The 27087-nt window shown below is 43.7% G+C and overlaps 1 protein-coding gene across 2 annotated transcripts in view; it reads left to right on the forward strand.

Annotated features, from left to right (window-relative positions):
- The window catches only part of SORL1 (sortilin related receptor 1), a 289661-nt gene that overhangs the window by 245497 nt on the left and 17077 nt on the right, over window positions 1-27087 (forward strand). For both annotated transcript variants that reach the window (XM_055273513.2, XM_055273512.2), the window contains exons 30-41: window positions 620-754; window positions 1584-1739; window positions 6215-6364; window positions 14373-14504; window positions 15627-15753; window positions 15915-16084; window positions 17319-17431; window positions 17659-17763; window positions 18568-18640; window positions 21537-21619; window positions 23189-23285; window positions 25317-25501. In XM_055273513.2, the coding sequence (XP_055129488.1) occupies window positions 620-754; window positions 1584-1739; window positions 6215-6364; window positions 14373-14504; window positions 15627-15753; window positions 15915-16084; window positions 17319-17431; window positions 17659-17763; window positions 18568-18640; window positions 21537-21619; window positions 23189-23285; window positions 25317-25501 (1526 nt within the window). The remainder of the gene's footprint in view (window positions 1-619; window positions 755-1583; window positions 1740-6214; window positions 6365-14372; window positions 14505-15626; window positions 15754-15914; window positions 16085-17318; window positions 17432-17658; window positions 17764-18567; window positions 18641-21536; window positions 21620-23188; window positions 23286-25316; window positions 25502-27087) is intronic.

Genomic DNA, 27087 nt, shown 5'->3' on the forward strand with positions numbered 1-27087 from the left:
CTAATCCTCTAGTTACAGTGATGCCTCTAGTTACAGTGATGCCGGCAACCCCACTGCAGACTTGGCCTTCCCGTAACTCAGCAGAGGTTGCTGCCAGTTCCTGAATACTCATACGAAGAGTTGAGTCTTGAAGGGGGCAGCTGGCACCCAGCAGGTGCTAGGGAAAAGTTTATTTGATCTCCTTTCCTTTCTGCAGTTGGGAAGACCACATTATGTATAAGGAAGGTGGTAGATAAGGAATTACGGTAAATATTATGGAGTGACCTCCCCCTAAAAGTGACAGGCCACAATGTAATAGTTATTGTCATGATTGGATTACCATCAATAGTTGTTTTATTCCTTTGGTAAAATGTCAGAATTAAAATTCAGGTGATCATTCTCAGGATATCGTAGTGTAGATCAGAGAAACATGGGTTAGGGGCTGGGAAAATGGGGTTTTGTTTTAGTTTGTAGATGTATTTTTTGTTCCCCATTGGGTCCATGAAGCTGCCTTATCTCTTTATGGGTGGGAAGTGTGGGTTGCCCTGGAACTTGGGTCTGGAGGAGGATGCATAGAGTTAGAGCCCTGTGTTCACACTGGTGCAGGGAAAGCAACTGATGATGTGGTTCATCTCCGCAGAAAACCCCACAGAAGCCCCAAACTGCTCCCGCTACTTCCAGTTTCGGTGTGAGAATGGCCACTGCATCCCCAACAGATGGAAATGCGACAGGGAGAACGACTGTGGGGACTGGTCTGATGAGAAGGATTGTGGAGGTAAGAGGCCCCCGGGGCCTGGGTCAGCCCCATAACCAAGACACACCGGAATAGTTTCACCAGCTATGCAGGATGTGCCTGGCTGATTCCGTGTTTTGGGGGGCATATTTTTGTGAGAGGAGTGACTCAAATTTTTTCTGTTCCTCTTTCTCATTTTGAAATAAGTGTGGTTGGTTTCTCCTATTTTCAGGCTATTTATTCCGTATTTTCAGGGCAGAGTGAGAAGTCTAGAGCCTTCCTACTCAAAGTGTGGTTTGCAACCAGTAGCATCTGCATCTCCTTGGAACTGGTTAGAAATGCAGAATCTCTGACCTCAACCCAGACCTACAGAGTCAGAATCTGCATGCTAATAAGCCCACAGGTCCTGTGTGCTCCGCAGTGCATTTGAGGAGCACTCATGTGGAATGCAGACTTGCCCCTTTCCTTTCTGGCGTTCTCATCTCTGAACCAGGTCGTGGGGTAGTTGCGGTTGATTAACTAGAACACAGTGCCTCGCCTCAGTAGGAATTCTCTTAGCCACCCTGTGCCCCCTCAGCCACCTGTTTCTTTCGCCAGCCCCTGCAAAAGCAAACTTATCTGAATATTAGCCGAAATCAAATATAGTAAGTAAGGGAAATCTACTCCCCAAAAGGGAAAAGAATATTACCTCTTCTGACAATCCATTATACATGATTTCTAGATTAGCCGCTGCTCAGAGCTGTGCCTGTCACTGGCCTCCTTCAGCAGGTACAGCTAAAACTGGGACATCTGCACTAGGTTTGGGATGCATTTGGTCTAAGATCAAGCTGCTTCTAATGTTTTGGGTTTCCTTGCTTGGTGTTTTTCTCAGATTCACATATTCTTCCCTTCTCGACTCCTGGGCCCTCCACGTGTCTGCCCAATTACTACCGCTGCAGCAGTGGGACCTGCGTGATGGACACCTGGGTGTGCGACGGGTACCGAGATTGTGCAGATGGCTCTGATGAGGAAGCCTGCCCCTCGCTTGGTGAGTTCTGGCTCAGGTCTCCTCTCCTGTGGTACCTGCTATTGTGGAGAGGACCTTCTGGGGGTGCGCTCTGGGCACAACCCAACCGGGCCCCATGCCCTGCTGTCTGGGACTGTGCTGTGTGGCCAGGTTGCCTGTTACTAGTGGCATACCTCCAGGGAAGGCTGGTTTCTAGCATTTCTTCCTGGATCAAAGATGCACAGGAAATTGGAATGGGAGCATCTCATCCTCTATAACTGGCCTCTGACCTTCCTGCAAGATGCCAGCCACCCTGATTTCCACCCAGGCTGGGGTTGTGGCACCTTTGCTAACTTCTTAGTGGGAAAGTACAAATTGGAATTAATGTGGAACTTTTTGTGTGTGTATTAAACTCTCTGGGGAGAGAGCCCAATTCAGCTTGCTAGTTGGCCGGCCTGTCCAACTAAAAGAAGGGTAAGCACTGCCATCTAGTGGCTAAACTCAAAGAGGCAGCTGAAGGTCTGTAGTCACCATATTGTTGGAGGTGGGGTAGACCTTGAAATCCCATTTCGTGTGTGCTCTTAACTGCAGGCGGAACAGAGGTAAGGATCGTGTGTTCTTTCCTAAGCAGGAGTCTACTTCAAACTCAGTTATAATAGGAGAACAAATAATTTTTTGCATGTTTTGCATGATCTTTTCCCTTCTTCTGTGACCATGTTCGTTCCATTGCTTCCTTGTTTAAAAACATCAAAATCCCAAACTTTAGTGAACCTAAAGCATATAGGGATCTCCTAGGTTCCACCCAGAAATTCTGATTCTATGTTTTTTATAAAACATTATAAAAATGATGTTTTTACTAGGGTGGTCTTTTTGCCATATCGAGTTTCCTCTTGTTCTCCTGTCTAGAAGATGAATTTTTGACAATTTCTATTTTCCAGGCCCTCTATGAGCTGATTCCTCCTTGCCCCCCTGGATTCCTTACATCAGCCAAGCTGGGTGCCTCATCTTCTCCAGACAGACTTGCTTCTTTCCTCCCTGTGCACCTGCAGCAAGGTTTTGCCCTCAGCAGGAACTCCTGTACTCTCAACCTTGTTTTCCTACTTTCCTTATCACTGAAACCCACCATCCACCAGTGCAAACAGAAGCATGGATTTTATAGCAAAAGAGACCTTGATATATTAATATCATCAGAACGTCTCAAAATATGGTGCAAAGACCACCCTAATGGAATCGCCTGGGGTGTTTATAAAAAAACAGAATCAGAATTTCTGCATGGAGCCCAGGAGATCCCCATATGATTCTTAGGTTCGCAAAAGTTTGGGATTTCTGCTTTGAACAAGTAGGGTATTATTCTCCTTTCAAGTTCCACTTCTGTGGTGCTTTCACTGATTCCTTTAACTGATTTCCATCTCTTTTCCAGTCTCATTAAACTTACCCATTGACCTTTTGATTCTTCACTATGATCTGTCATATATCGCTTCCTGATTATTTCATGCGTGTTGATCTTTGCTTCCATAGCCATTGTGTGGGTTTCCTGTTTGGTAATCATGCTGTCTACTACTTTGAGTCCTGCTCTGTGTTTCCTACAATAATAGGCAAATAGTCAGTATCCCCTAAAATGCGTCTCAAATTAAAATGAATTGTAAAAGAGAAAACAAAACTTTGTGTCTGTCCTTTGCCCTCAAGGCCTACATATTTATTGAATAACTTGATTATCCTCTCCAAGTTGTTTTTGCTTATTGAAACTGACCAGGACATTAATAGACTCTAGCAAGTTCTGACTAATACAGTGAGCAGATCTCTGTTTATATATCCTGTTCAGCTTTTGTACTTTCTTTTTTGTGCACAGTGGTGGGATAAATTTAAACTCATTGTTATCTGTAGCTCGTGGATCTTCTTTGTTTAGCGTAGAAGTCTCCTAACTGGTTTATCAACCTCATATTTCTCCCCCTTTCAGTTTTTCTTCTGATAAGGCCCATACTGATTAATGATCATGTCCTCCCTAGTACTGGAGCCCTCTGATGCCTCCCTTATTGTCCAGGAATAAGTGGCATGATTTGCCTTGGCCTGGTGTTCTCCCCCTTTTTATTTTTTATCACCTGTCTCCATGTACCTTGTGTTTCTGCAGAGTGGTTCTGGGATTTAGGGAAAGCCCCTTTGAAAATCTAATTAAAACTATAGAATATGCACAATATCCTGAAGTTACTATTTGCTTTTTTCATTTGTTTGCTTAGGTTGTTTTGTACCATTTGCCAATGCTTTCTGCCTTTCAATCGCCACTCATGATAACTTTCCACAGGTCAACATTTCGAGGGATTTATCAAGTCCAGTTTTTCTCTTGGAGATATTCCTTCTAACAGCTTGGATTCTCCTTTCTGGACAGATCGTTCTGTAGTCCTGCTGTGTGCCTGTTATCCGGGGACGTTCACTGCCTCCTTGGAATTCTCTTTGCCTTTCTCCCAGTTTAGATTCCTTGTTTCCTGGATCTTGTGTTTTGCTTTTTCTTGGTTTACTCCCTTGTTTGGGTGGAGTGCATCCTTCAGTAGCCTTGTCAGGTGAATATGATGACGCAGTGGCCAAGGACACTGTGATGACAGCTCTCAGGTGTTTGTCTCTTGAATTTTGCTGCTCTGGTTTGTACTGGTTGCCCTGTACACCTGGGGCACAACTGCCTTCTAGGGTGTTGCACCATCATCATCCTCAGGATTTGCTTTACCTCCATCTCCTGTTGGAACTCCTCTTTTCTATGTCCCAGTTTTTCTCTTTTTAGTTTAATCCCATGTTTCGGTAGAGCACGTTTTCTGGAAAATGCCTGAGAAAATGTATGTGGGAGGCCTGTGTGAGGTCTTGCTTGTCTTAAAGTGTTTTAATTCTGTCTTCAGACTTAATTGATAGTTGGGTTGGGTTTGGCAGCTAGATTGTAAGTAATTTTCCTTCAGAATTTTGAAAGTTTTGTTCCACTGCCTTCAAGCAGCTTTTCGGAAATCCAAAAGCCATTTTGATTCTGATTTTTTTTTTTTGTATGTAACCTGTTTTTAATCCTCTAGAAGCTTGTAGAATCTTCTCTTTGGCACCAGTGTTTTAAAATTTCACAGTGATGTTCTTTGCTCTGAGACCCTTTCCATCCAACGTAGTGGACACTTGCATGCTTTTTGATTATGGAAGTTTATATATTTTAGTTCAAGGAATTTTTCTTGAAGTTTTTATTAATGATATTTCCCTCTCTGTTTTCTCTTATTTCCTGGAACTCTTGTCATTCATATGTTGTCTCCTGATCTGGTCTTCTTCCTTATTTTTTTTTTAATCTTTTATATTTTTGAAAATTCCCTCCCCACCCCCGCCAACTTTCTAGGAGATTTACCCAACTTTATATTTCAACTTTTTGCTGAGTTTTTCATCTTTGTTATCATGGTTTTAACTTTAAGAGCTTTTCCATTTTTACCGCTATCCCTTTTTATGGTATCCTGTTTTTTTTTTCCATGGATAAATATATATTCTTTCTTTCTGAACATATTAAGGATATTTGTTTTTGAAGTTTTCTTCTTGCAAAGCCTCTATTTCCTCCAAATGGCCTTTTTGGGGGTTGGGGCTCTGTTTGGCTTTCTGCCTTTCATGTCAAAGCCTTTTCTCAGATAGTCCTTGGTTGCTGCTTATATTTAAGGCTGGTGACTAAAGTGCTGATAAGTAATTCTGAGCACATGGGTGGGCTTGTCAACTTCGAGGTTCATGGCTGGGAAACATGGGGGAACTCTGAATCCTGGTTACTTCAGGGTTAGTCTCTGAAGCTGGTCATTTTCCCCAGAGAAGATTGTTAGATCTCCTGCCTGGACAATAATTACCTTATTGCTACGATCCTCGGAGAAGAGGACTGGGGCTTCTATATGTAGGTTTAATCCCCTTTTTATCAGTAAGATATACTTGCTGTCAACTACGCCTATCTAAATAACTCTCTGTTTTTACTCTCTCCAAATAACAGCCCTCCATTCTTCTATTGGGGTAATGTATGGGTTGGTTGTCTTGTGGGACTGATAGGAGGGGATATAGGGAATGTAGCTGCGTCTTAAACATCATTCAGTCCGTTCCCTTATTTTAACTCCTTCTTCTTCACTTCCAGTTAGGAGATACTAGTTTCTGAACTTTTGGAGGACTGTGTGTTGTTGATCTGATTGGTTCTGAGCTTTCTCCTGTGACGGCCTAGGGTAGGATGCAGCCTTCACTGGCCTCTTGAGTCACATACCACTATCTGTCTTCTTTCCAGCCCCCAAATCTCGTTATCCATGTCCTCGTGGATTTAGGTCTTTGAAAACAATCTCTTGACTGTGGCTTTAGTGGGATCCTGTGGGGAAGCAGCATTAGATGTCTGTATCTACTCTGCCCTCTATCCGGAACTCGCATTTGTCTTCAGGTTCCCATTGTAATTTCTAAAGCACCATAATCTCCTAGCATATTGATTGGTTGCTGTTATTGGCCAGCTCCCTCAATGCTAAAAAGTAAATTTTAAAAATCTTTTATTTTAGCAAATGTCACTGCTGCCTCCACTCCCACCCAACTTGGGCGATGTGACCGATTTGAGTTCGAATGCCACCAACCAAAGAAGTGTATTCCCAACTGGAAGCGCTGTGATGGCCACCGAGATTGCCAGGATGGCCGGGACGAGGCCAATTGCCGTGAGTAGTCAGAGAGCCCTTCACCCCCTGGGCACATTTCTGCAGAGAGCACAGTTCCGGTGCTTCTGCTTCATTTTTGGATCAGCATACGCCTGTGTGTGAGTCTGTGTACTTGCCTAACCATGCTCTTACCGCCTTCTCCACAAGCGCTTTGCCACGTGCACCCATATCATTGTGTTAGTCACCTTCTTTTTAATAAGTTGACTGCGTTTTAAGTACCAGGAGCATGTCCAATAAAAATACTTTGTGAATGACTAAGATAAATATTTTAAATAGGTTTCATAAGCGTGTTTAACTCTTTAAAAACGCCCGTGGGGAAAGCCACAACTCTTTGGTATCTGCATTCATTCTTCTGGAAGTATTTAGTTAGCACTTACTGGGCATAGAGGCTGTGTTATTAGAGGGTTTGCCTCTAGCACCCCATTAAGAAAATTCATTCTTAGCCCTTAAGGTAATTACGGTTGGTGAGATAGTGTGCCGAGCCACATCGGGAATAATCGCAAGGCCATCTGAGCCCAGTGCGAGGTGATGCATGCATTCTCTACGGGTTTGGAGTTGGTGGGTCCTGGTGTTTGGTCCTCTGATGTACTCAGGGAGGATCTTTGCAGTGAGTGATGGAGGGAGACACTGGCTTCTGCAAGTGTTTATCCTCATGTGACCAGTCAGCGCTTTTTAGTCCCTGGCCGCATGCTAATGCCACCGCTGGCTGGTCTGTCCTACTGTAGCGGACTGGGGAGGGCATGGCTGGACGGTGCTTATGCAGCCCCCCACCAGCCTGCCCCTCTGATGGTTGGGTGCTGCTCTGGCTCAGGGATCCCTGTTTTGTGGGCCTCCCCTCCATCCAGTCTCCTGCTAGCTGCAGACAGCAGATGTCCTGGCCCGTCACACTCCCTTCCTTGCCGGGATAAGGGCTTTGTCCATGCTTGCCTGATTTCTGCCCTGGTGAATGTAGAAGACACCCCTCTCACTCTCCGCTGAGAGCCTCCCTGCTGCCAAGCTCTAACCGTAAGCAGCAGACGCCTCAGTTCCTCCACTCTGATCCCTGTTCTGGTCCTATTTTTTTCTTTAATCTTAAAATAATGACTTCCTCAACCAATGAAAACCTGAGCCTCACTTGGAATCCTACCAAGTCTTACCATTTAGAGATGGAATAGAATCAGAGGTGGAGGTTAGTTGTCTCTTAATTCCTCTAATTCAGTATTTACAGAATTTATGGGACTTAGCAGGATCATGTGGAAGTGCTTATAAGAAATGTGAATTTGGTGATCTCACCTCAGACCACTGAATCAAGAGCAATGGTGGAGGAGATGCTCGGGAACCCCAGCCTTTTCAGAAGTGCCCCATCTGGTTCTTAGCGTCAGACAAGATTGGCAAATACTGCTCTGTCCTAAATAGTTCACCCAGTAAGGCTCAGGGAGAAAGGCAAGAGGGAGTCGGCTGTCCCTTCTCTGTCTGTAGCGTTGTTCTCCACAGGGTGCCTGACCGGGCTCTCACTGGAGAGGCTTGGTTAAGAGGAAGGAGTGTGGATCCAGTAACAACTTTGGTTTGGTTGGACAAATGTTTTGTTGATCATGCATGGTATGGCAGGCATTGATCAGGTTTCTGGCAATACAATTTTTTTTTTTTTAAGATGTCATCTCGCTCTGTCGCCCAGGCTGGAGTACAGGGGTGGGTGGGATCTCAGCTCACTGCAGCTTCCACCTTTTGAACTCAAGTGATTCTCTTGCCTCAGCCTCCTGAGTAGCTGGGATTACAGGCATGCGCCACCATGCCTGGCTAATTTTTATGTTTTCAGTACAGACAGGTTTTGCCATGTTGGCCAGGCTGGTCTCGAACTCCTGACCTCAAGTGATCTGCCCACCTTGGCTTCCCAAAGTGCTGGGATTACAGGCCTAAGCCACTACGCCCCGTGACTGGCAATACAAATTCTAGTGGGAGGGACATCAAGTCAGCAGCTATCCTACAGTGTGGTGTAGGCAGTAGCAGAAGTTATCCAAGGAACTGGCATAGTTTGCAGGTGGGCCAGCTTCCTGGAGAGGTGGGGACAGACCAAGAGAGGCAGCCTCATTGATGGTGCCTGGACAATGGTGGGACAAGGTGGCAGATGACGGGCATTCTAGACACAGGGGACAGCATGTATATTCCAAGGCTCAGAGGCATAAGAAAACAGATCTGTAGAGTGGCTGTGGGTGGGACAAAGGTGAATGCAGAGAGGTAGGCATGAGGTAGATAGGGCGGCCCCTGTGCTTGGAGTTTATTTTCCTGGTCCTAAGGAGCCATTGAAGATTTCAGAGTTGGGGTATTTATATCTTAGATCACTTGGACTTCATCATGGGGGGAGTGGGTTAGAAGAAGGCTGAGGTGAGATTGGAAGCCAGGTGCCCATTAGGAGGTTAATTCGACAGGACGGTGAAGATGAAAATGGAAGAGCGATCTCTTTGTATATTGGAGGTACTATTAACAGCATCCAGTGAGTGTTTTTGGCTGTGGTAATGAGGAAAAAGGAAGAATGAGGGTTTTCCCCAGGATGACAGTGAAAGCTGATGCTACCAGCTATGCGGGGGATACTGAGGATGAGGAGTCGCAGCTTCCCCTGGGTGGGGCGAGGCACGGTGGTGGGTTCGTTGATTGACATCAGCATCTGAGGTAGTGCAAGTCATCCTGGAAGAAACTGAAAAGGGGAGGTCAGAAGCTGGGGCACTGTTGTCTTCCTTTTCGTTTTACTACATTAATTGTCCATGCAAGTCATCTTCGCTTGCCTGTTGGAATGAGTCTTTGCCAGTTTTCACTTTTGTTGTTCCTTGTGATGATCTGTACAGTGATGGACTTTCGGAGATGAATTTCATTCTAGGCCTTGATATGCTCTGACTTGAGAGAAAAATCATCTTGGCCACGTCCTTAACTTGAAATATGAAACTAATTTATTTCCACCGTGCATAGGTTTTTCTCCTAACACTTGGTTTTTCGGCAGGGGTCCCAGGACCCCCATCATTCATGCGTCCTTTCCTCTCCAGGAATGTCACTTTTGCTTTTGTTTCGGCTGCCCAAAGGGTCTTTGACTAAAAGTCAAGGAATTGGATAAGTTGCTACCTAGGGTCTTTTTTTCAAGAAACACCCTTTGAGTCTTTCCAATTCTTCAATTTCCAAGGTAGGGTGATTTCTTTTTGTTTCGTTTATTTATTTATTTTAGTTTAGGAAAATCGTAAGGAATCTTTCATTACTAAACTATTCCTATTGGAACTCAGGAATTGAGTAGTTTCAGATCCATTTTGGGGATGGATTTCTCTCTGTCCAGAACATGCCACTTGTTATCTGGAACCCAAGAACCAAAAATATTAAGATAATTTGAGGCCGGGCGCGGTGGCTCACGCTTGTAATCCCAGCACTTTGGGAGGCCGAGGCGGGCGGATCACGAGGTCAGGAGATCGAGACCACGGTGAAACCCCGTCTCTACTAAAAAAATACAAAAAATTAGCCGGGCGCGGTGGCGGGCGCCTGTAGTCCCAGCTACTCGGAGGCTGAGGCAGGAGAATGGCGTGAACCCGGGAGGCGGAGCTTGCAGTGAGCCGAGATTGCGCCACTGCACTCCAGCCCGGGCGACAGAGCGAGACTCTGTCTCAAAAAAAAAAAAAAAAAAAAAAAAAAAAAAAAGATAATTTGATATCTCTTGATATTTGTGTATAAATTGATATAAATAAATGAATCTATATAAACAAACCAAATAGGCAAGGCGCGGTGGCTCACGCCTGTAATCCCAGCACTTTGGGAGGCCGAGGCGGGTGGATCACCTGAGGTTGGGAGTTTGAGACCAGCCAGACCAATATGGAGAAACCCCTTCTCTGCTAAAAATGCGAAATTAGCTGGGCATGGTGGTGCATGCCTGTAATCCTAGCTATTTAGGGGCTGAGGCAGGAGAATCGCTTGAACCTGGGAGGCAGAGGTTGCAGTGAGCTGAGATCGGGCCATTGCACTCCAGCCCAGGCAACAAGAGCAAAACTCTGTCAAAAAAAAAAATAAAAAAAAAAAAAATAAATTCAGATGGTGAGGGATATTTTAATCTCCTTGGTTAACATTTCCATATTACATCTCTTTCTCATTTATTTGTCATGTCTATCAATTGTAAGGTTGAGCTTTGTCATTTACTTTCAAAGTTAATGCAAGTTTGCACAATTAAGTGTTTGGATTCGCTGATGGAGTTTGTCTTCAATATAATTAATTTTCCTGCTGTGTACTTTTTTTTTTTTTTTTGAAGTTCTTCGGTGTTTAGCAGGATGCAGCAACCTTTGATAAGCCTTAAAAGATTCTTATTTCTCATTCTATCGCCTTATATACTTCTTTCGTTATTATGTCTGTTTGCTTTCTTGCATTTTGGGTGTTTTGTTTTTCACTTTGCTTTATCATAAGTGGTCTTTTTCAGGCTGCTTCTGCTTTGCTCTTTCTATTTGCTGTGATAATATTTTCTGATGCTTTTGAAACTGGCCCTATCTTCTTTAAAAAGTCATTAATGACCAGATGAAAACTTGGAAGGCATGCATGTTATACTTGCAAGTAATACAAAGTTACCCAGGTAGCTTATTTTCTGGCAAAACACTCAGGATTTACAAAGGGAAGCTAAACTTTCATGGTGGGTTTTAATGTGCTATTCATTATTCTCAAATCATGTATTTGTTCCATTTAATTCTCAAAATAACTGTGATTTTGGTGTTATCTCCTATGTCGAGATAGGAGAATTAGGGTTCCAAGAGGATCACCTAGCCAGTACCAAATTGGGTTATTTGTTTAGGTTGAAAGCCATGTTGAAAGTTCTCATCAGGGAAGAATACACCAAAACTAACACAGATGAACTGAATAGGGATTAGTGTACAATTCTACCCTTACATTAAAAGAATGAAGAAAGTGGACTCCTAGAGTGTTAAACCAACGGGGACAGGTTGACCCCACACTCACCAAAATAACAGTGGGAACGTGTGAGCCTAATAAGCAACCATATAATAAGATGAACATTGGAGATAATTAAGAAAGAGAAAAGAAATGGGACCTCCCTCCTGGGTGATATTAATTCATTAATTGGCATTCTTTAAATCAGTGTTTTCAGCCTGTTTCCAATGTGGCTTATTCACAGGGATGTTGCCTAGTAAAGGGTCTTAAAATCAAGATGTGTTATATCTACAGTTTTTTTCCAACTTTAATTTGATAACCTTATCTAAAAATGAAATGAGATTAGTGTGGTGCGATTCTTTTTAGAGAAGCTGTCCCCTGAAGGCTACTAAGTTCTGTTCTAAGTGCCTATTAATCATCTGTTAATTATCAGTTTAAGAATTTTCACAGTTAATGACAATCTTATTCCCGGATTCTATTGTTTTTTTGTTTTAATTTAAGGCTGTTTTTTTTTTTTTTTTTTTTTTTTTTTAAGAAACAGGGTCTAGTTATGTTACCCAGGCTGGTCTCAGACTCCTGGACTCAAGCAATCCAGCCTCAGCCTCCCAAGTAGCTGGGATTACAAGTGCACACTACCGCACCCAGCTTATTTCCAGAGTCTAAAGCCCATGCTTTTTTGCTCTTAAAATTTTGAGACATACTTTATTTATAAAGAAACCTCCAACGTCCTCAGCTCTACTGCTTAGCTGTTGTTTGATTATATTTTATGACATTATTACCCAGTGGAATACTCCTGTGATGGGGGTTTTGGTGTTTTTCAAAATAATCCCCTCTGAGCAGAGTTTCTCCCTGGCAATCCTATATTAATAAATGGCATAACCTGATCAGATTAATTTACTTGTTTGCAGTTTCTCTCAATAGAAGATAACCTCCATGAGGACAGGTCCTTCATCTGTTTTACATATCCCCATATATTTAGCATCTGGAGCAGTGCCCGAGTCATGGTAGGACCTCCACGAATGTTCAGAGAATTCCACCTTGGGCTTCTGAGACTATTAGAGTAGTGGTTCTCAAACCTTTCTCTAATTCTTGAATACACGATTATTTGTCATGAGTTTCCCCCCACCATGGCAAACCAATTTCGGCTCAGTATATAATAGAATTCTGAAATGCAGTGATCTTCCTGGAGAATGGGGGATTATAGTTTGTGAAAAGCCTCATAAGTAGTTTTGATAGTTCCCTTCTCCTCTTGACAATTTCTGTATCAGAATTGTTTTTTAATAAGTAGTGAACTGAAGTCTGTACCTCCATCCTGGAGACTCGTGCAAAGAAGTCTTAATTCTTCTTTCTCATGAAAACTCATCAGTGGAGAACACTTGTTAGAGTGGTCTGCACATCTTCTCACCACCTCCCCCCATCCTTGTATCTATTCATCTCTAGGAAGATATCCCTGGATCCTTTATCCATTCCTCTTGACCATCCTGGTTGCTCTCATGGGAACATTATCCCGTTTCTCTACCTGCATCTCAAAGTGTGATTGTTTTATGTTAGGAGAAAGGAGAAGAGGGAGGGGGTCGAGGTCAAGAGGTGACCCATGACCACATGCCTGGGTCTGAGGTGGGGCATATGAAGCTTGCTTGCTCAGGTCACAATGCTCATATCACCTTTAACATAACTTTGTTACTTGTGTGTACACTCTCTTTATTTCCTCAGGGGTTAGTTTCAGGAAGGGACTATTATCATCCTTGCTTTAAAATTAAACTATAAACAAAATCCCTTCCATAGTTAGCTTGGCCTACGTGCAGAGATAAGCAGAGGCCGTTAACCTACAAGATGTCACCATGGGCAGGGAGTAGGGTGCAGGGAGCAGAATGGAGCCACTCATGTTCGGCCTCCTTTTGTCTGTTATAATTTCCCCATTTTCAAAGCCAGTGATGTTGCATGTCCCTCACCTTTCTTCTGTATTCTCTTTCTCTCACCACAACCAGAAAAGGGTCTCTGCTTTTAAGGACCCATGTCGTTAGACAGAGCCCACCTGGATAATCAAGGCTGAACTCTCCTACCTCTGGGTCCTTAATCTAATCACACCTGCAAAGTTGCTTTGTTACATAAGGTAACATATTACAGGTTCCAGGGATTAGGATGTGGACATCTTTGACTTAGGGGAGCAAGATTGATTTTCGACCCTCATCACTGGTGGGATTGGATTTCTGATGTAGACCTTCCTTGACTGGGCAGGCAGGTGTGAATCTGCATAAGGAAGGCCTCAAGTTACTGTTCCTGGGCTCAACCAGGTACATAGCAGATTTGTACCACCCAGGTACACAGCCTGCATAGCAGATTTGCTGTCTACAGCCATTCTCACCTTTTCTCTTTTCAGGAGCATTTGCAATTATATGGTCATTGCTTTCTTTTTAGAGCCTCCCATGCAGTTTTAATCTACTTTCAGAACTGGAGAGCACATCGCATTTTGGTCAATAGCCTAGACATACAGTTGCATAACCCTTAACTTACCAGTGCTCATTACATGCATTATTTCATTTTCCGTGAAAGTACTTTGAAAAGCCAAACAACTTTAAATACTACATAAAGTATGCATGCCTCTTAATACTGTTGGGATTCATCTCATTATTATTTCTGTTACTCAAACTAGAAATCAGCTCCTCTTTCTAGATTGCAAACTAATAATAGTAGCAGAATAATTAATAGTACTGTAGAGTAATAGCTACAGTTTGTTGATGCCGGCCAGGAGCCAGGCACTATTCCAGGTGTGTGATCTCATTAGATCCTTGCAGACACGATAGTGACAGAATTGTTACTTCCGTTTTTTATAGGGCAGCTGAACCCAGGTGATGTTAAGCGGTTCGCTCAAGCTCATGCAGATCTAGGATTTAAACTCTAGTTTGTTTGACTCCAAAGTGCTCACTCTTCCTGAATGCAGATTCCAATTGTTAATGTTAGGTGAGATGGCACCTTAGTGCCGGTATGGATTCCACCACTGGTCATTCAAGAGGTGTGTTTTGAAGCAGAAGCCGTTTAGTACTTTGTCTAAATGAGAATAAACTTGGGCCCAGCCTTCAGTACCATACGGCCCCTCCCCGTGGACTTAAGAAGCCTCTCTGTGTTTCAGCCACACACAGCACCTTGACTTGCATGAGCAGGGAGTTCCAGTGCGAGGATGGGGAGGCCTGCATTGTGCTCTCGGAGCGCTGCGACGGCTTCCTGGACTGCTCAGACGAGAGCGACGAGAAGGCCTGCAGTGGTGAGTGCTGGTCCACGGGCTGGCCTGGGCTGGGCTGGGAGGTTTGCTTACCCTAGGGCCCCTCCTGTGTAGACCTCGAGCTAGGACCCTTTTGAACTGTTCCTCAATCTAAGGATAAAACAGATTTGTGCCTAGCTTTGGAGCCCCAAGTGAGGTGAGCCTTGGCCAGACTCTGATATAACATGCAGCTGTCTCCTCCGTGTTAGTGAAGTGATAGGCATGGGCAAGGACTTCATGTCTAAAACACCAAAAGCAATGGCAACAAAAGCCAGAATTGACGAATGGGATCTAATTAAACTAAAGAGCTTCTGCACAGCAAAAACCTACCATCAGAGTGAACAGGCAACCTACAAAATGGGAGAAAATTTTCGCAACCTACTCATCTGACAGAGGGCTAATATCCAGAATCTACAATGAATTCAAACAAATTTACAAGAAGAAAACAACCCCATCAAAAAGTGGGCGAAGGATATGAACAGACACTTCTCAAAAGAAGACATTTATGCAGCCAAAAAACACATGCAAAAATGCTCATCATCACGGGCCATCAGTCTTGGATTTTTTTTTTATGGACTTCCCACCTCATGCCCATACACCATGGCTCTCACAGTCTCAATCTGCTGGTGGGATTAACTCAGCTCTTATCTCTGGAGTGTCTAGTAACGGACCCTATGACATGGTCCTTGGACTTGTAGCATTCTCTGTTGAGAAATAGGCTTAAATTGTCATAGGCAGGAGGAAGATGAAATTCAAGGGAAAATATCATGACCGGAATCGTTAAGAGACCCTAGGAGGGATTGTATAGGGAGGTTTCAACTACATTTTCTGAGATTTCTTTTCAGATAATGATTATGGCCTCCTGATAATCTAGATCATGGTAGTTCTGTTTAAAAGCAGGAGTCCTTTGAAATCTAAGGATTTGTAAGATGTAACTTTTTTTTTTTTTTTTTTTGTATTTTTAGTAGAGATGGGGTTTAGCCACGTTGCCCAGGCTGGTCTCGAACTCCTGAGCCCAGGCAATTTGCCCACCTCGGCCTCCCAAAGTGCTAGGATTATAGGCGTGAGCCACCATGCCCAGCCAAGATGTAACTTTTTTTGACTTTTTCTCCCTTATTTCTCTAGATGAGTTGACTGTGTACAAAGTACAGAATCTTCAGTGGACAGCTGACTTCTCTGGGGATGTGACTTTGACCTGGATGCGGCCCAAAAAAATGCCCTCTGCTTCTTGTGTATATAATGTCTACTACAGGTGGGTCCCATCTTTGTCACGGGAGATGAAAATGATGTCTTCATTGCCCCAGGATGTTCTGTAAACTCTCTAGTGGCGTGCACCATGTTATTAACTGAGTCAGACATCTCAGCCCCCCATGCTGCTCCAATGTGACAATATCTTTATGTTTTTTGGGCCAGGGTGGTTGGAGAGAGCATATGGAAGACTCTGGAGACCCACAGCAATAAGACAAACACTGTATTAAAAGTCCTGAAACCAGATACCACGTATCAGGTTAAAGTACAGGTTCAGTGTCTCAGCAAGGCACACAACACCAATGACTTTGTGACCCTGAGGACCCCAGAAGGATGTAAGTGTTTCAGTTAATTTTTATGGCTTGGGTAAGACCTTGGGTGGGGTTTTGTGAGTGTCTTTCTGAGTATTCTCAGGAATGTGGGAACATACGTGTGCCTCACATGTACAGAAGTATTGTGGCTAAGCTTTATAGTCTTGCCAGAGTTGTCAAACATCTATTCTTCTTACTGCGTCAGAGTATTGCCCTCTTGCATTTTTTGTCTAGTTTCTACCTCTACGTTCCTTCTCTAGATTTTTCCTAGTACTTGGTACTTAGGAGGAGGTCATCGTCGTTAAAATATGAGGAGTATCAGCAATTTTGTGGCTAAGTTTTTTTTCTTTTTGGAGACAAGGTCTCACTCTGGCACCCACACTGGAGGGCAGTGGAGGCGCAATCACTGCTCACCACCTCAGTCTCCCCAGGCTCAGGTGGTCCTCCCACTTCAGCCTCTCGCATAGCTGAGACTATAGGTGTGTGCCACCATGCTCAGCTAGCTTTTTGTATTTTTGTACAGAAAGGGTTTTGCCATGTTACCCAGGCTGGTCTTGAGCTACTGAGCTCAAGCAATCCACCCACTTCAGCCTCCCAAAATGTTGGGATTACAGGTGTGAGCCACTGCACCTGGCTTTGTGGCTAAGTTTTTAAGAAATTTACCAAATTTATGTGTCTAAGAGAGTTCCTCACCTCCTCCCCACTTCAAAGTAGTTGACATGAGCAACTGTCTGCTTGAATGTCATCTTTTTCCATTGCCTAAAGTATCTTGAATATGGTAGTGCCAAACTCATTAAGGAGCCTGCTTTGAAGATGATCAAATTCATTTGGATATAGAAATTCTGTGATGTTACAAAATTAGTCTTATTTTTTGGTAGTCAGGCCTACAGTACAGTTTTTGTCATACAAGAAGCAGAGGCAGCAGGTGCTGTCATTGACAATTAAGATCTCAGCATGGAAGTCTCAGGGTCAGTGGTGACTCAGCCTGCCTAAGTGATTTTATCCTGCAGCCCTTATGAGCCACAAATTTACCACACACTCAGCTGAGCCGTGATGTGATGTGTGGATGGCACACCTTGCTTTGTGGAAGAAGAGGAAGAGTGTCTTGTCAATGTGAAGACCAAGCTAGCAGGCTTTCTAGTGGATAGTCTCAATGCCGGCTGTGGAGTCTTTCTTGTCCTTGTTCTAAGCCCAGGAAAATTCCTCTGGTTGGCTGCTATGCAGATGGGTTTTAACCTTGAGTTGACTCTTTTTCTAGTGCCAGATGCTCCTCGAAATCTCCAGCTGTCACTCCCCAGGGAAGCAGAAGGTGTGATTGTAGGCCACTGGGCTCCTCCCATCCACACCCATGGCCTCATCCGTGAGTACATTGTAAGTACCTTCCAGGAGTTGGCCATATGTGTGTTGGGGGTGCTAGGAGATTTCTGGGTATTCTGTATGACTAGGGGTTGATTTGGTTTAGCTTTGTAGGTGATGACCCATACGTCAGAACATTTTGCTCCTCACCTTCTTTTCTCTCCTCCCGCCTCCTTGCAAGATATTAGGATGCCCTGGACCTTTGGTTCCCTTTACTCACATTTTTTTTCTTCTCCCTTTAGGTAGAATACAGCAGGAGTGGTTCCAAGATGTGGGCCTCCCAGAGGGCTGCTAGTAACTTTACAGAAATCAAGAACTTATTGGTCAACACTCTATACACCGTCAGAGTGAGTGTCGCCATCCATTCCAGCCATCCATGCAGTCTTAGAACTGAGCGATATTGCTGCTATTTTGTGAGAACTCTCTACTCACCTTTGTGAGATGCGTATTAGTAATCTGCAAAATACCCAACTTCTTGCCCTGGGATGGGGGAGCTCAGAGTTTCTTTCAGTCTCTTAAATGGACACCACAGAGAGCTTGACATCAGAGTTTCTGTAGATAACCGGACATTTATGGGAATGCAGCTTTCCCTGCTGTTAACTCCGATATTCTGCTAGCTCTCCAGCTCCTATACTTTTGCACTCAGCTCTTTTCTGCTTATCTTTAGCTGCAGGATGATGCAGAGCTATGATAAGTATTCTTTCTAAACTGATTTTGTGAGGTTCTTATGAAATATATTTTTACTAATTTTAGCAGAAAGATAGATTTTTGTGTACAACATATTTGCTGAGACCATTAAGTGTACGCATTCGTGACTCTCACACTGATAATTTTGTCAGTACCCTTTTTATATATGTGTGTATTTATGAACACACCCCCCATACACCTGCCTTTTAGAAGAACCTTGATATTTGTCGATCAATAGAAATTTTCTGATCTTAGGACTGTCATAATGCCCTTTACCCAAGCTCCTTCCCTTGGCTTTTTTGCCCTCTTATTTCAGATGCTGGGGCCTCTGAATATTCTGGATCACTCTGTATAAAATCTTTCCACCCTTACTGCCAAAATTTCACCCCTTTAGCTCATTCAGTATTCTTGCTGTATGGTGTATTGCCTTTATTTCATACTAATTCACCCTCTGGTTTGAAAAGGTGGCTGCGGTGACTAGTCGTGGAATAGGAAACTGGAGCGATTCTAAATCCATTACCACCATAAAAGGAAAAGGTAAATGATCCCAGCATTTGCAGATTTAGAAAAAATATTATAGAAACCCTTTCAAATGACTTTCAGTATGACTGGAAAATGGAGAAGCGTAGTTTAGAAAAACATCACACAACTTCCTTCTCCCCAACACACGCACATTTCTGGGTGTCTCTGTAGTGCTTTAGATAGAGTCTTTTTGGGGTGACTGAGTGTCTTTTCCCTCCTAGTATTGAGCATTTCTTCTGATGCAGACATACAAAGGGATTTCCAAAGGCCGTCATGCGCAGCCCTTTGTGAGTAGTCACAATATCTAAAATAGAAGGAGTCCTTCCTTCTCGCCAAAGCTGAAGATGATTTTGTGCATGTTCATTTATGGGGTTTTAAAGAAAGCACCATGCTGACTCCTGTTATTCTCCCAGTGGCACTGGCAAACTGTGTGTAGGTGGTTTTTTATCTTGTACTAGAGCTGATATTAGTAATAACTGATGGCTTGCCAAGGGCAGGACACTCTGGAGTGTTCACTGCTTTGCGTACATCAGCTCATCTAATTGAACGGTCAGAACAACTACAAGAAAGGATAAGGAACTGGAAGGAGGTTATGTCACTTGTCCCAGGCCACACAATCAGTAAGTGACAGAGCTGGCACTGGAACCTGATCTGCCTGACTCCAAAGCCTGTGCTCTTAACCACTGTGCTCCACGCTTCTCTCTGGGCTGAGACACATGCGGCCTACTGGACTGTCCTTCTTGCTGGGGGTGGCGGGCTCAGCATCTTGCACGAGTGCCTCATGAGGGCAGAGATCTGGTCTGTTTTTCTCTACTCTATCACGGGCATCTAGTAGGGATTAAGGAAATAATTGATGAATGAGTGAATCGAAGCAGTTAAATGAAGGGTTCTGGCATACTTTGGGAGATGGACTACAACTCGTTTTCCAGAGTGGTTTTCCTTGACCTTAGCCTTCACACTGGGGACTTGCATTTCTGGACTTCCAGGTATTAAAACCAGATGGACGCTGTGGCATGCAATAGGACTGGAAGATTTTACTTTAACCGAAGCCTGTGAGGAATAGGCTCTGGGTCATGGAGAGTCACTATCTAGTCCCCTCTAAAATCCGGAGCCTTTGAGAACAGGGCCCAAGGCGGCCAAACGTAGTGCCACCAGATGGTCTTTGGAGCTGAATGCTTGCAGGTATTAGAGAAAGCCTGCTGAATTCACACTCTCCTAGAGTTTTTATTGTTTTATCTCTTCTCTCTACAAGTCTGTTTCAAAACACTGACCACACATACCAAGAAGAAGGGATGTTGGAAGAGCAACCAAAATCATATACCTTGAATTCCAAAGGCACAAGTCACAACTGCATTTGAAAATCTCAGTGGGTGGTTGCTTCTCTTTAACTTCTTTTCTGTGATTTTGATGAATCTCAGCTCCTTGCATATATTTGGGCTAGGATTTGTACAGAAGGCAGCTGTGTGCCACATCCAAAAAGTGTTTGTTGTGAAATATCTGTGACCTAGAATCATAATAACGTTTTAAGTTGAAGGACAAAGACAGCAGAGGCATCAGCCAGATGCACCACGTTAATTGGTGAATGTAGTGGATTAGTAATGACAATGAGAAAAGCCACCATTCCCTGAGCACTTCTTATACACTAAGCACTGTGCTATTGTTGCTCATGAATGGATCTCTTATGAATCCTATGAGATAAGTATCCTTATCCTCATTGTGTAGCTGAGGAAACTGGGGTTTGGAGTGGATTGTGGCTTGTCCCTGGTTGCCATGATTATAATTCAAGTCAGCTTCACCATATGCAGCACTCGCACTGTTTTGCTCTGTGTGGGCCGCCTGAAGCTTCCAATATCCTTTCTTCTTCCGGTTATTGCATTTTCCTGAAGCCTAATTTTATTACATGATTGATCATCTGGACAGACCTCTTCAGACTTTGACACATCTCTTTTGCCACCAAATCTTATCTGCTCCTTTGAGTCTCTCTTGCCCAGTCTATAGAAGGGGCATATGTGCAGAGAGTCTAATATGCAAGTTGTCGTTTAAGTAATATTTGCTGATAATATTGATCCATTGAGCTCTTTTAGATCATGCTGGGCCAAGCACTGTCAGTCTTCTGGTGGGAAGACCTTCCAGATGACAAGCATGGCGCTCATTGGTTGAACTGAGAGGCGTCTTTCCCTTGGCCACTTCTCTTTGCCCTCTTGACTCTCAGCTTGAGCTCCAGTCTTTTTGAGAGCACCAGTTGGTTTCTAGTTGTTTAGTTGGCCATATGTGAGGCTATATTGGAAAGGAAGAGAAAGAGAGTATCAGTTGAGTGCTAGGTATCACACATACATTATTTTAGTTAACCTTCCCAGCTCTGTGAAATGCAGATAACATCACTAGGCTCCAGGAAGATAAGTAACTTGCCTAGGTTACACAGCTGCCAGAACAGGAATTCGAACTCAAGTTTGCCAGATTCCAGAGGCCACGTTCTTTCCATTTTGCCACACGCACGTTTACCATTTATGATTTACCCCATTGTCAGCCTTCCAAAAGGACTTGAGATTGGTGGGACTTTGTTAGTGCCAATCAAGATGCCACTCTCAGTGAACGATCCCTATTCCTTTAAGAACCAGGCTGAAGCTGGGCTGTTTTGGGACCTTTACAAAATGGAACTTTTCTGCCTGACCTAATTGCCAGGATAGCCGACTGAGCCAAGATAGTTTTGTGCTCACCAAGCAACTGTGGACCAACCTTAGCTTCAGGAAAACAGTGGTAAAAAAAGATCGATGAGGGAACACTGCCAAAGAAATGCCCTTTCTTCCCCGACTGAAAGATGGCTTTGTCCGTTGAGTTGAAAACTATTAAGTCCCGCCTTCCTCGCTTTTCATCATGTGGCTTCTGTTTTTGAATTCCTTTTTGTTTTCAGTGATCCCACCACCAGATATCCACATTGACAGCTATGGTGAAAATTATCTAAGCTTCACCCTGACCATGGAGAGTGATATCAAGGTAATGTGGGAATTTCAAGCCAGCACCTGGATGGGGCTTTATTTTGTATGGGAACTGAAAGGACATAGCACAGTAAGACTGGAAAAAACAAACAAAAAAAAACGAACGGCTAGATCTAGTGAAGCTAAAATACCAGAACTAGGGTGGTTCCTTCCCCCACGAAGAACAACTTGAGTCTTCGCATATAATTATTCTGCCTCAGCCTGGTGCCTTTTTTTCCTTAACCATATAATTAAATGGTTCACAGCTACAGTGCAGATAAAGAGTTGGTGTTAACAGAATACGTATGCCCTGTAATTTTCAGCTTTATTGGATTTCCTGGTGCTAAGCACTAATGCTGAGGCACTCACAGTGGAAGAACAGCCTTCTTGTGGGAGAGTGGGATGCCTTGGAAACATACTCACTTTCCATCCACCTAAGATCTTCCTCTTCCAGCACCGCCATCCCCTCTCCTGGCTCTCCGCATAGCCGACTTCACCATTGTTATCTGTGCCCATGTGGTTCCTCAAGCTGAGATCCACTTTCCATAGTGTTCCTTCTTATCTGTCCCTCCTCACAGCCTCTCCATTGATGAAGCTGTGTTGGGACAAGTTGGGACAAGCAGGCTTCAGAGTCCTTGTGCCATTTACTTAACTACCATTTAGTGTCATGCCCTTGGCTTCAGAATGGGTTGATATAAGAAATGGCCTTGGCCGGGTGTGGTGGCTCACGCCTGTAATCCCAGCACTTTGGGAGGCCGAGGTGGGTGGATCACCTGAGGTCGGGAGTTCAAGACCAGCCTGGCTGACATGGTGAAACCCCATCTCTGCTAAAAATACAAAAATTAGCCAGGCGTGGTGGTGCATGCCTGTAATCCCAGCTACTTGGAGGCTGGGGCAGGAGAATTGCTTGAACCTGGGAGGCGGAGGCTGCAGTGAGTCAAGATCATGCCACTGCAGTCCAGCTTGGGCAACAGAGTGAGACTCTGTCTCAAAAAAAAAAGAAAAAAGAAAAGAAAGAAAAAAAGAAATGGCCTTATGTGCTTCTTGTCTTGTAGTCTTTGATCTTGAAAATATTTTGTTTGTTGTCTGATATTTAAAGATCTTCAGATCAAAACCTTTTATGAGCTCAGGACTTGGAAAAGGTAGTCTTTCCTGATGGGTGGATGTATTTTCTGTAGTTAGACAATGAGATCTAACCAGCCTGTTTTGTATGGATTGGCTTCTTGGCCTTGACTGCAAGGATTTATCCTTAATTTCCATAGCCTAATTATCTTTCCAGTGTTTCCTCTTTCTACCTTTGTTAATTGGTTCTCATCCTTTTATTCTTCATTCACTTTTTTGTTTAATTCAATCTATCAATTAAATATGGTCTCATGTTTGTTTTTAGAAGTAGGTGGAATATAACGAAATATTAGCTAATGGTAGCACAAATAGAACCTGTTTAAAAATTTTGAAAAACAACCTGTTCACTGTAAGAATGAGATACCCAAGGAAAGAACAGAAAAGAGGTATATTTTTAATCCTGCCTTTTGTATTTAATGTGCCCATGACTAGCTGTTCATCTCACATGCTTCTTGGTTCTCGGCAGGTGAATGGCTATGTGGTGAACCTTTTCTGGGCATTTGACACCCACAAGCAAGAGAGGAGAACTTTGAACTTCCGAGGAAGCATATTGTCACACAAAGGTAACACTTCGGTGCTGGTCAGTGTGTGAGCAGGAAGGGGTAAGGCTGGACCGACGCTTTGCCGCTGCAGAGCTTGATTGGGGGTGCCAGGGAAGAGGAGGTATTCTCTGGAAGCTGTTCTGTGTTGACAGGTTCTTGTGCATTGAGGATCCTGTAAGTGTGCTGCTGATCCTAGGCAGAGGGATTCACTCGGTGGCCCCTCGAGCCCTCCTCCAACCTCATGACCCTTAGTGGAAGTTGGGGGCCATAAGGAGGAAAATTGGACAGAGGCAAGACTAATTCTCTGCAGATGAGTTTTGATTTCCAAAAGAAAGAGTTCTTAGATGTAGACAGTTACCTGTGTGTCCTTTCTAGTCTGGTTCACTCTCCCGTTGCTAATGAGAGACAGCAGAAGGCCTTATGCATAACTGGTGTTCAGTAAATACGTGTTGACTGGAGGAATGGACAACAAACCAAGGGAGGAGTGGTCCAGTCCCTGTTACGTATGTACCGGCAGCAAGTCTCAGCTAAAATTCCTGTATCTAAATACATGCTAAAGGATGGATCTTAATTTATTTCTAAGTGGCAAAAGCTGCGTGTAACTGTTGAGAATGACTTGGGAGCTTCTTCCTGTCTCCTTCTAGGCTGTGAAGCACTTTCAGTCATTTTTTTATTCAGTCCTTGTCACAGCCTTATAAAATAGAGACTACAAATGTTCTGTTGTTACTTTTTTTTTTAACTGAAAGTCTACAAGGTGCCCGAGGAGGTCGTTATTTTGACTTTTGCACATTGAGCACCTACCATGTACAGGCATTTACATAGGCATTCTATGCATATTATTTACATAACCCCAAGTATAATTCCGTGAGATATGCCCGCTTTACAGAGGCAAAACTGAAGTTGAAAGAATAAGTCATACTCTCAGACGGTGGCAGAGCCAGGATTGGAACCCACATCTTTCTAACTCCAGAGCCTATGATCTCACGGCCTTAGTGTTGCCCCAGTAGAAACTGGCAGTCAGGAGCAGAAGCCTTAACTAGCTGTTGTCTGAAATCTATTAGGGCTAGTGTGATGCTAGGCATTATGCCAAGCACTTTATAAGCATTTTCTTTTTTTCTCCCTGCCAGCCAGCAGCTGCTGTAAGTGCTGTTATTTTTTTCTCCATCTTACAAACAAGGAAATAGAGAGTTTAAATACTTTATCCAAGGTTATACAACCACAAATTGTAGAGTCAGGCCTTAAACCCCAGTTCTTCTGATTCCAAAGGCTATCCTGTTAGTGTAGCCTCCCCCTTCTCACTTTTCTTTTTTTAGTTTTAGTAGCATTTCCTCTGATTAGAAAGGGTATACATATTTGTTTCAGAAAATTGAGAGAACAAAAAGAGTGTAATGAAAATTAAAATTGCCTGTAATTTCACTTTTACATTTCAGATATCTTCTAATATATTTTTCCATGGATTGATCTCTTTTTATCTTTTTTCTAAAATCAGAATAATGCCATATATAGTCTTGTATCCTGCCCTTTTCACTTCACATAAAATTGTGAGAATTTTCCAGTGTCATCAGATATTTTTGAAACAATCTTTAGTGCCTGCACAATAGTTCACGGAATGCACATTATTTAATTATTATCCTGTTACTAGACAATCAAATTACATTCAGTTGTTTCCTACTGTAACACTGTGATGGGATCCTTGTTAAACACACTTTTGAGTCTTTCTCTGACTTCATGGGATAACTGGATTGAAGGGTATGATTTTCAAGGTTCTTGTTATACAAGGCCAAATGGCTTCCAGGAGCGTTGTACCAACTCCTATCTGCAGATGGGCAGCTTTAAAGAAATTACCCAGTGCCTGTGCAGTGTGTTACGTACCGTCATCATCAGTACATAAACGTTGAATGAATTTGTCATCTAATGACAGTCCTACAGCACATGGGACTCATTTAAATCAAGAGATTACTATTTTTTTAAAAAAAGAGTGCGGGTACCAAGACACATTCTTGACTCACACCCCCAACTTCCTCCTGAAATCTCCTTTTCTTGTTTTCACAGTTGGCAATCTGACAGCTCATACGTCCTATGAGATTTCTGCCTGGGCCAAGACTGACTTGGGGGATAGCCCTCTGGCATTTGAGCATGTCGTGACCAGAGGGGTTCGCCCACCTGCACCTAGCCTCAAGGCCAAAGCCATCAACCAGACTGCAGTGGAATGTACCTGGACCGGCCCCCGGAATGTGGTGAGTCAGCCAGAATGACCATCACAAAGTGGGTGTGGACTGTCCCCTAGTGCTACACCACCACACAACTCCAGGGCTTTTCTCTCTTTTGCAAACGTTCCCGTGCCCCTGCTGCTCTTGGATATAGGCCTTTCTTTTTCCTTTGTTTTCCTGTGTGCATTATGATTCACAATGATCAGATCTGTGCTCCTTTTTGAGTCTACTGTTTTACTTTCCACTCCTCCCTACTGTGTCCCCTTTGCTTTTAGATCGACCACCCCAAGGCTCTTGGCACATTCGTCCCCCTCTTGCCTCTGTACTTGACTTATGCCCTTTCTCCTCCTTGGTGTCCTTCCCTCCTCTTGCTGTGCAAGAAAATCCTCCCTTCTATAGTTGATCTCTCTCCCTATGAACTCCTAATATATTTATAGTTGGTTCCATATAGCATGATATTTCCTTAAATACAGCTTTACCCTATTTGATAATTTTTGTCTGTTACTCTTACCTTCCTAACTAGTTTGTAAGTTCCTTGAAGGGAAGGATTGTTTTCTGGATTTTCTCAATGGAAAAGCATACAGAAGTAAATTTATAATAAGGAATTAGTAAATCCTTAGTGATTAGCGGAGGAACTAGCCTAGGTCTGGTCTTCTGAGGACGTCTTCATTGTGCATTTGGCACAGGGCTGATTCACAGGGAAATAACCAAAGTTTGCAAGTAGTTGTCTGTAAAATCAGTGAAGAAGAAGGAAGGAGAAGTAAGATTTACTGAGCAGCCGGTAAGTGCCAGGAACGATATAAAATCCGATAAACCCATGTTCCCCCTTATTCCTTTCATTGGTTCTGTGGGTAAATGTTCCCATTTTGCCAGCGAGGAAACTAGGGCTCAGTGAGGCGAAGTAACTTGCCAGAGTTAAAGCTCTCACAAGCAGTAGACTGAGTTTCAGCTCAGGTCTGGCTAATTTAACAACCTCTGCTCTTTTGTGTGTCCCAGCACCTGATGTTGAGGCAGGGACAGTGATGAGAAGCTCTGACCCATCCCCGGGGCTCTCTTTTACCTGGAAGTTGAGTCTACTCCTAAAGAACCCTTTCTTTCCATTTATATACCCGGCAGCACATGACCGCCTCATCACCCCCAACTATCTGTCCAGAGTAGGGCAATTGCACAGAACACTGAAGCCTGACTTGATTTAGGGCCTCTAATTGTGCATGAAGTTGGAGGAGGCTTCCTGCACCTCATCCCAGCTCATGCACTGGTCACACTAAAGGTGGCTTTCAGAGGTGAGAGTGCAAATGAGATCACCTGTAGGAAGCTCTCTGCTTCTGCCCCTCTTTAGTTCACTGAGGACCCTGGCAGCTCTCATGATTTTCCTGTCTACTGTGAGAAGTGCCATTGTCACTGTGCATATGGGGAACCTCTCATCCCTTGGCTCCCGTGGCTCTGTGGACCCCTTTCCTGTCCAGAGACACCCCACCCCGGGTGGTCACCAGCCTTATTCTCAGTGATGTCATCCTACGTCTGTACTCTAAGCCCCCACTTGGCCTACTCCCACCTCATGCTTTGCAGCTCCACTTGCATTTGCTTTGGGACCCCTTTGAGTCCCTCAGCGC

The sequence above is a fragment of the Symphalangus syndactylus genome, chromosome 3 (assembly GCF_028878055.3).
Source record: "Symphalangus syndactylus isolate Jambi chromosome 3, NHGRI_mSymSyn1-v2.1_pri, whole genome shotgun sequence".
Taxonomy (NCBI): domain Eukaryota; kingdom Metazoa; phylum Chordata; class Mammalia; order Primates; family Hylobatidae; genus Symphalangus; species Symphalangus syndactylus.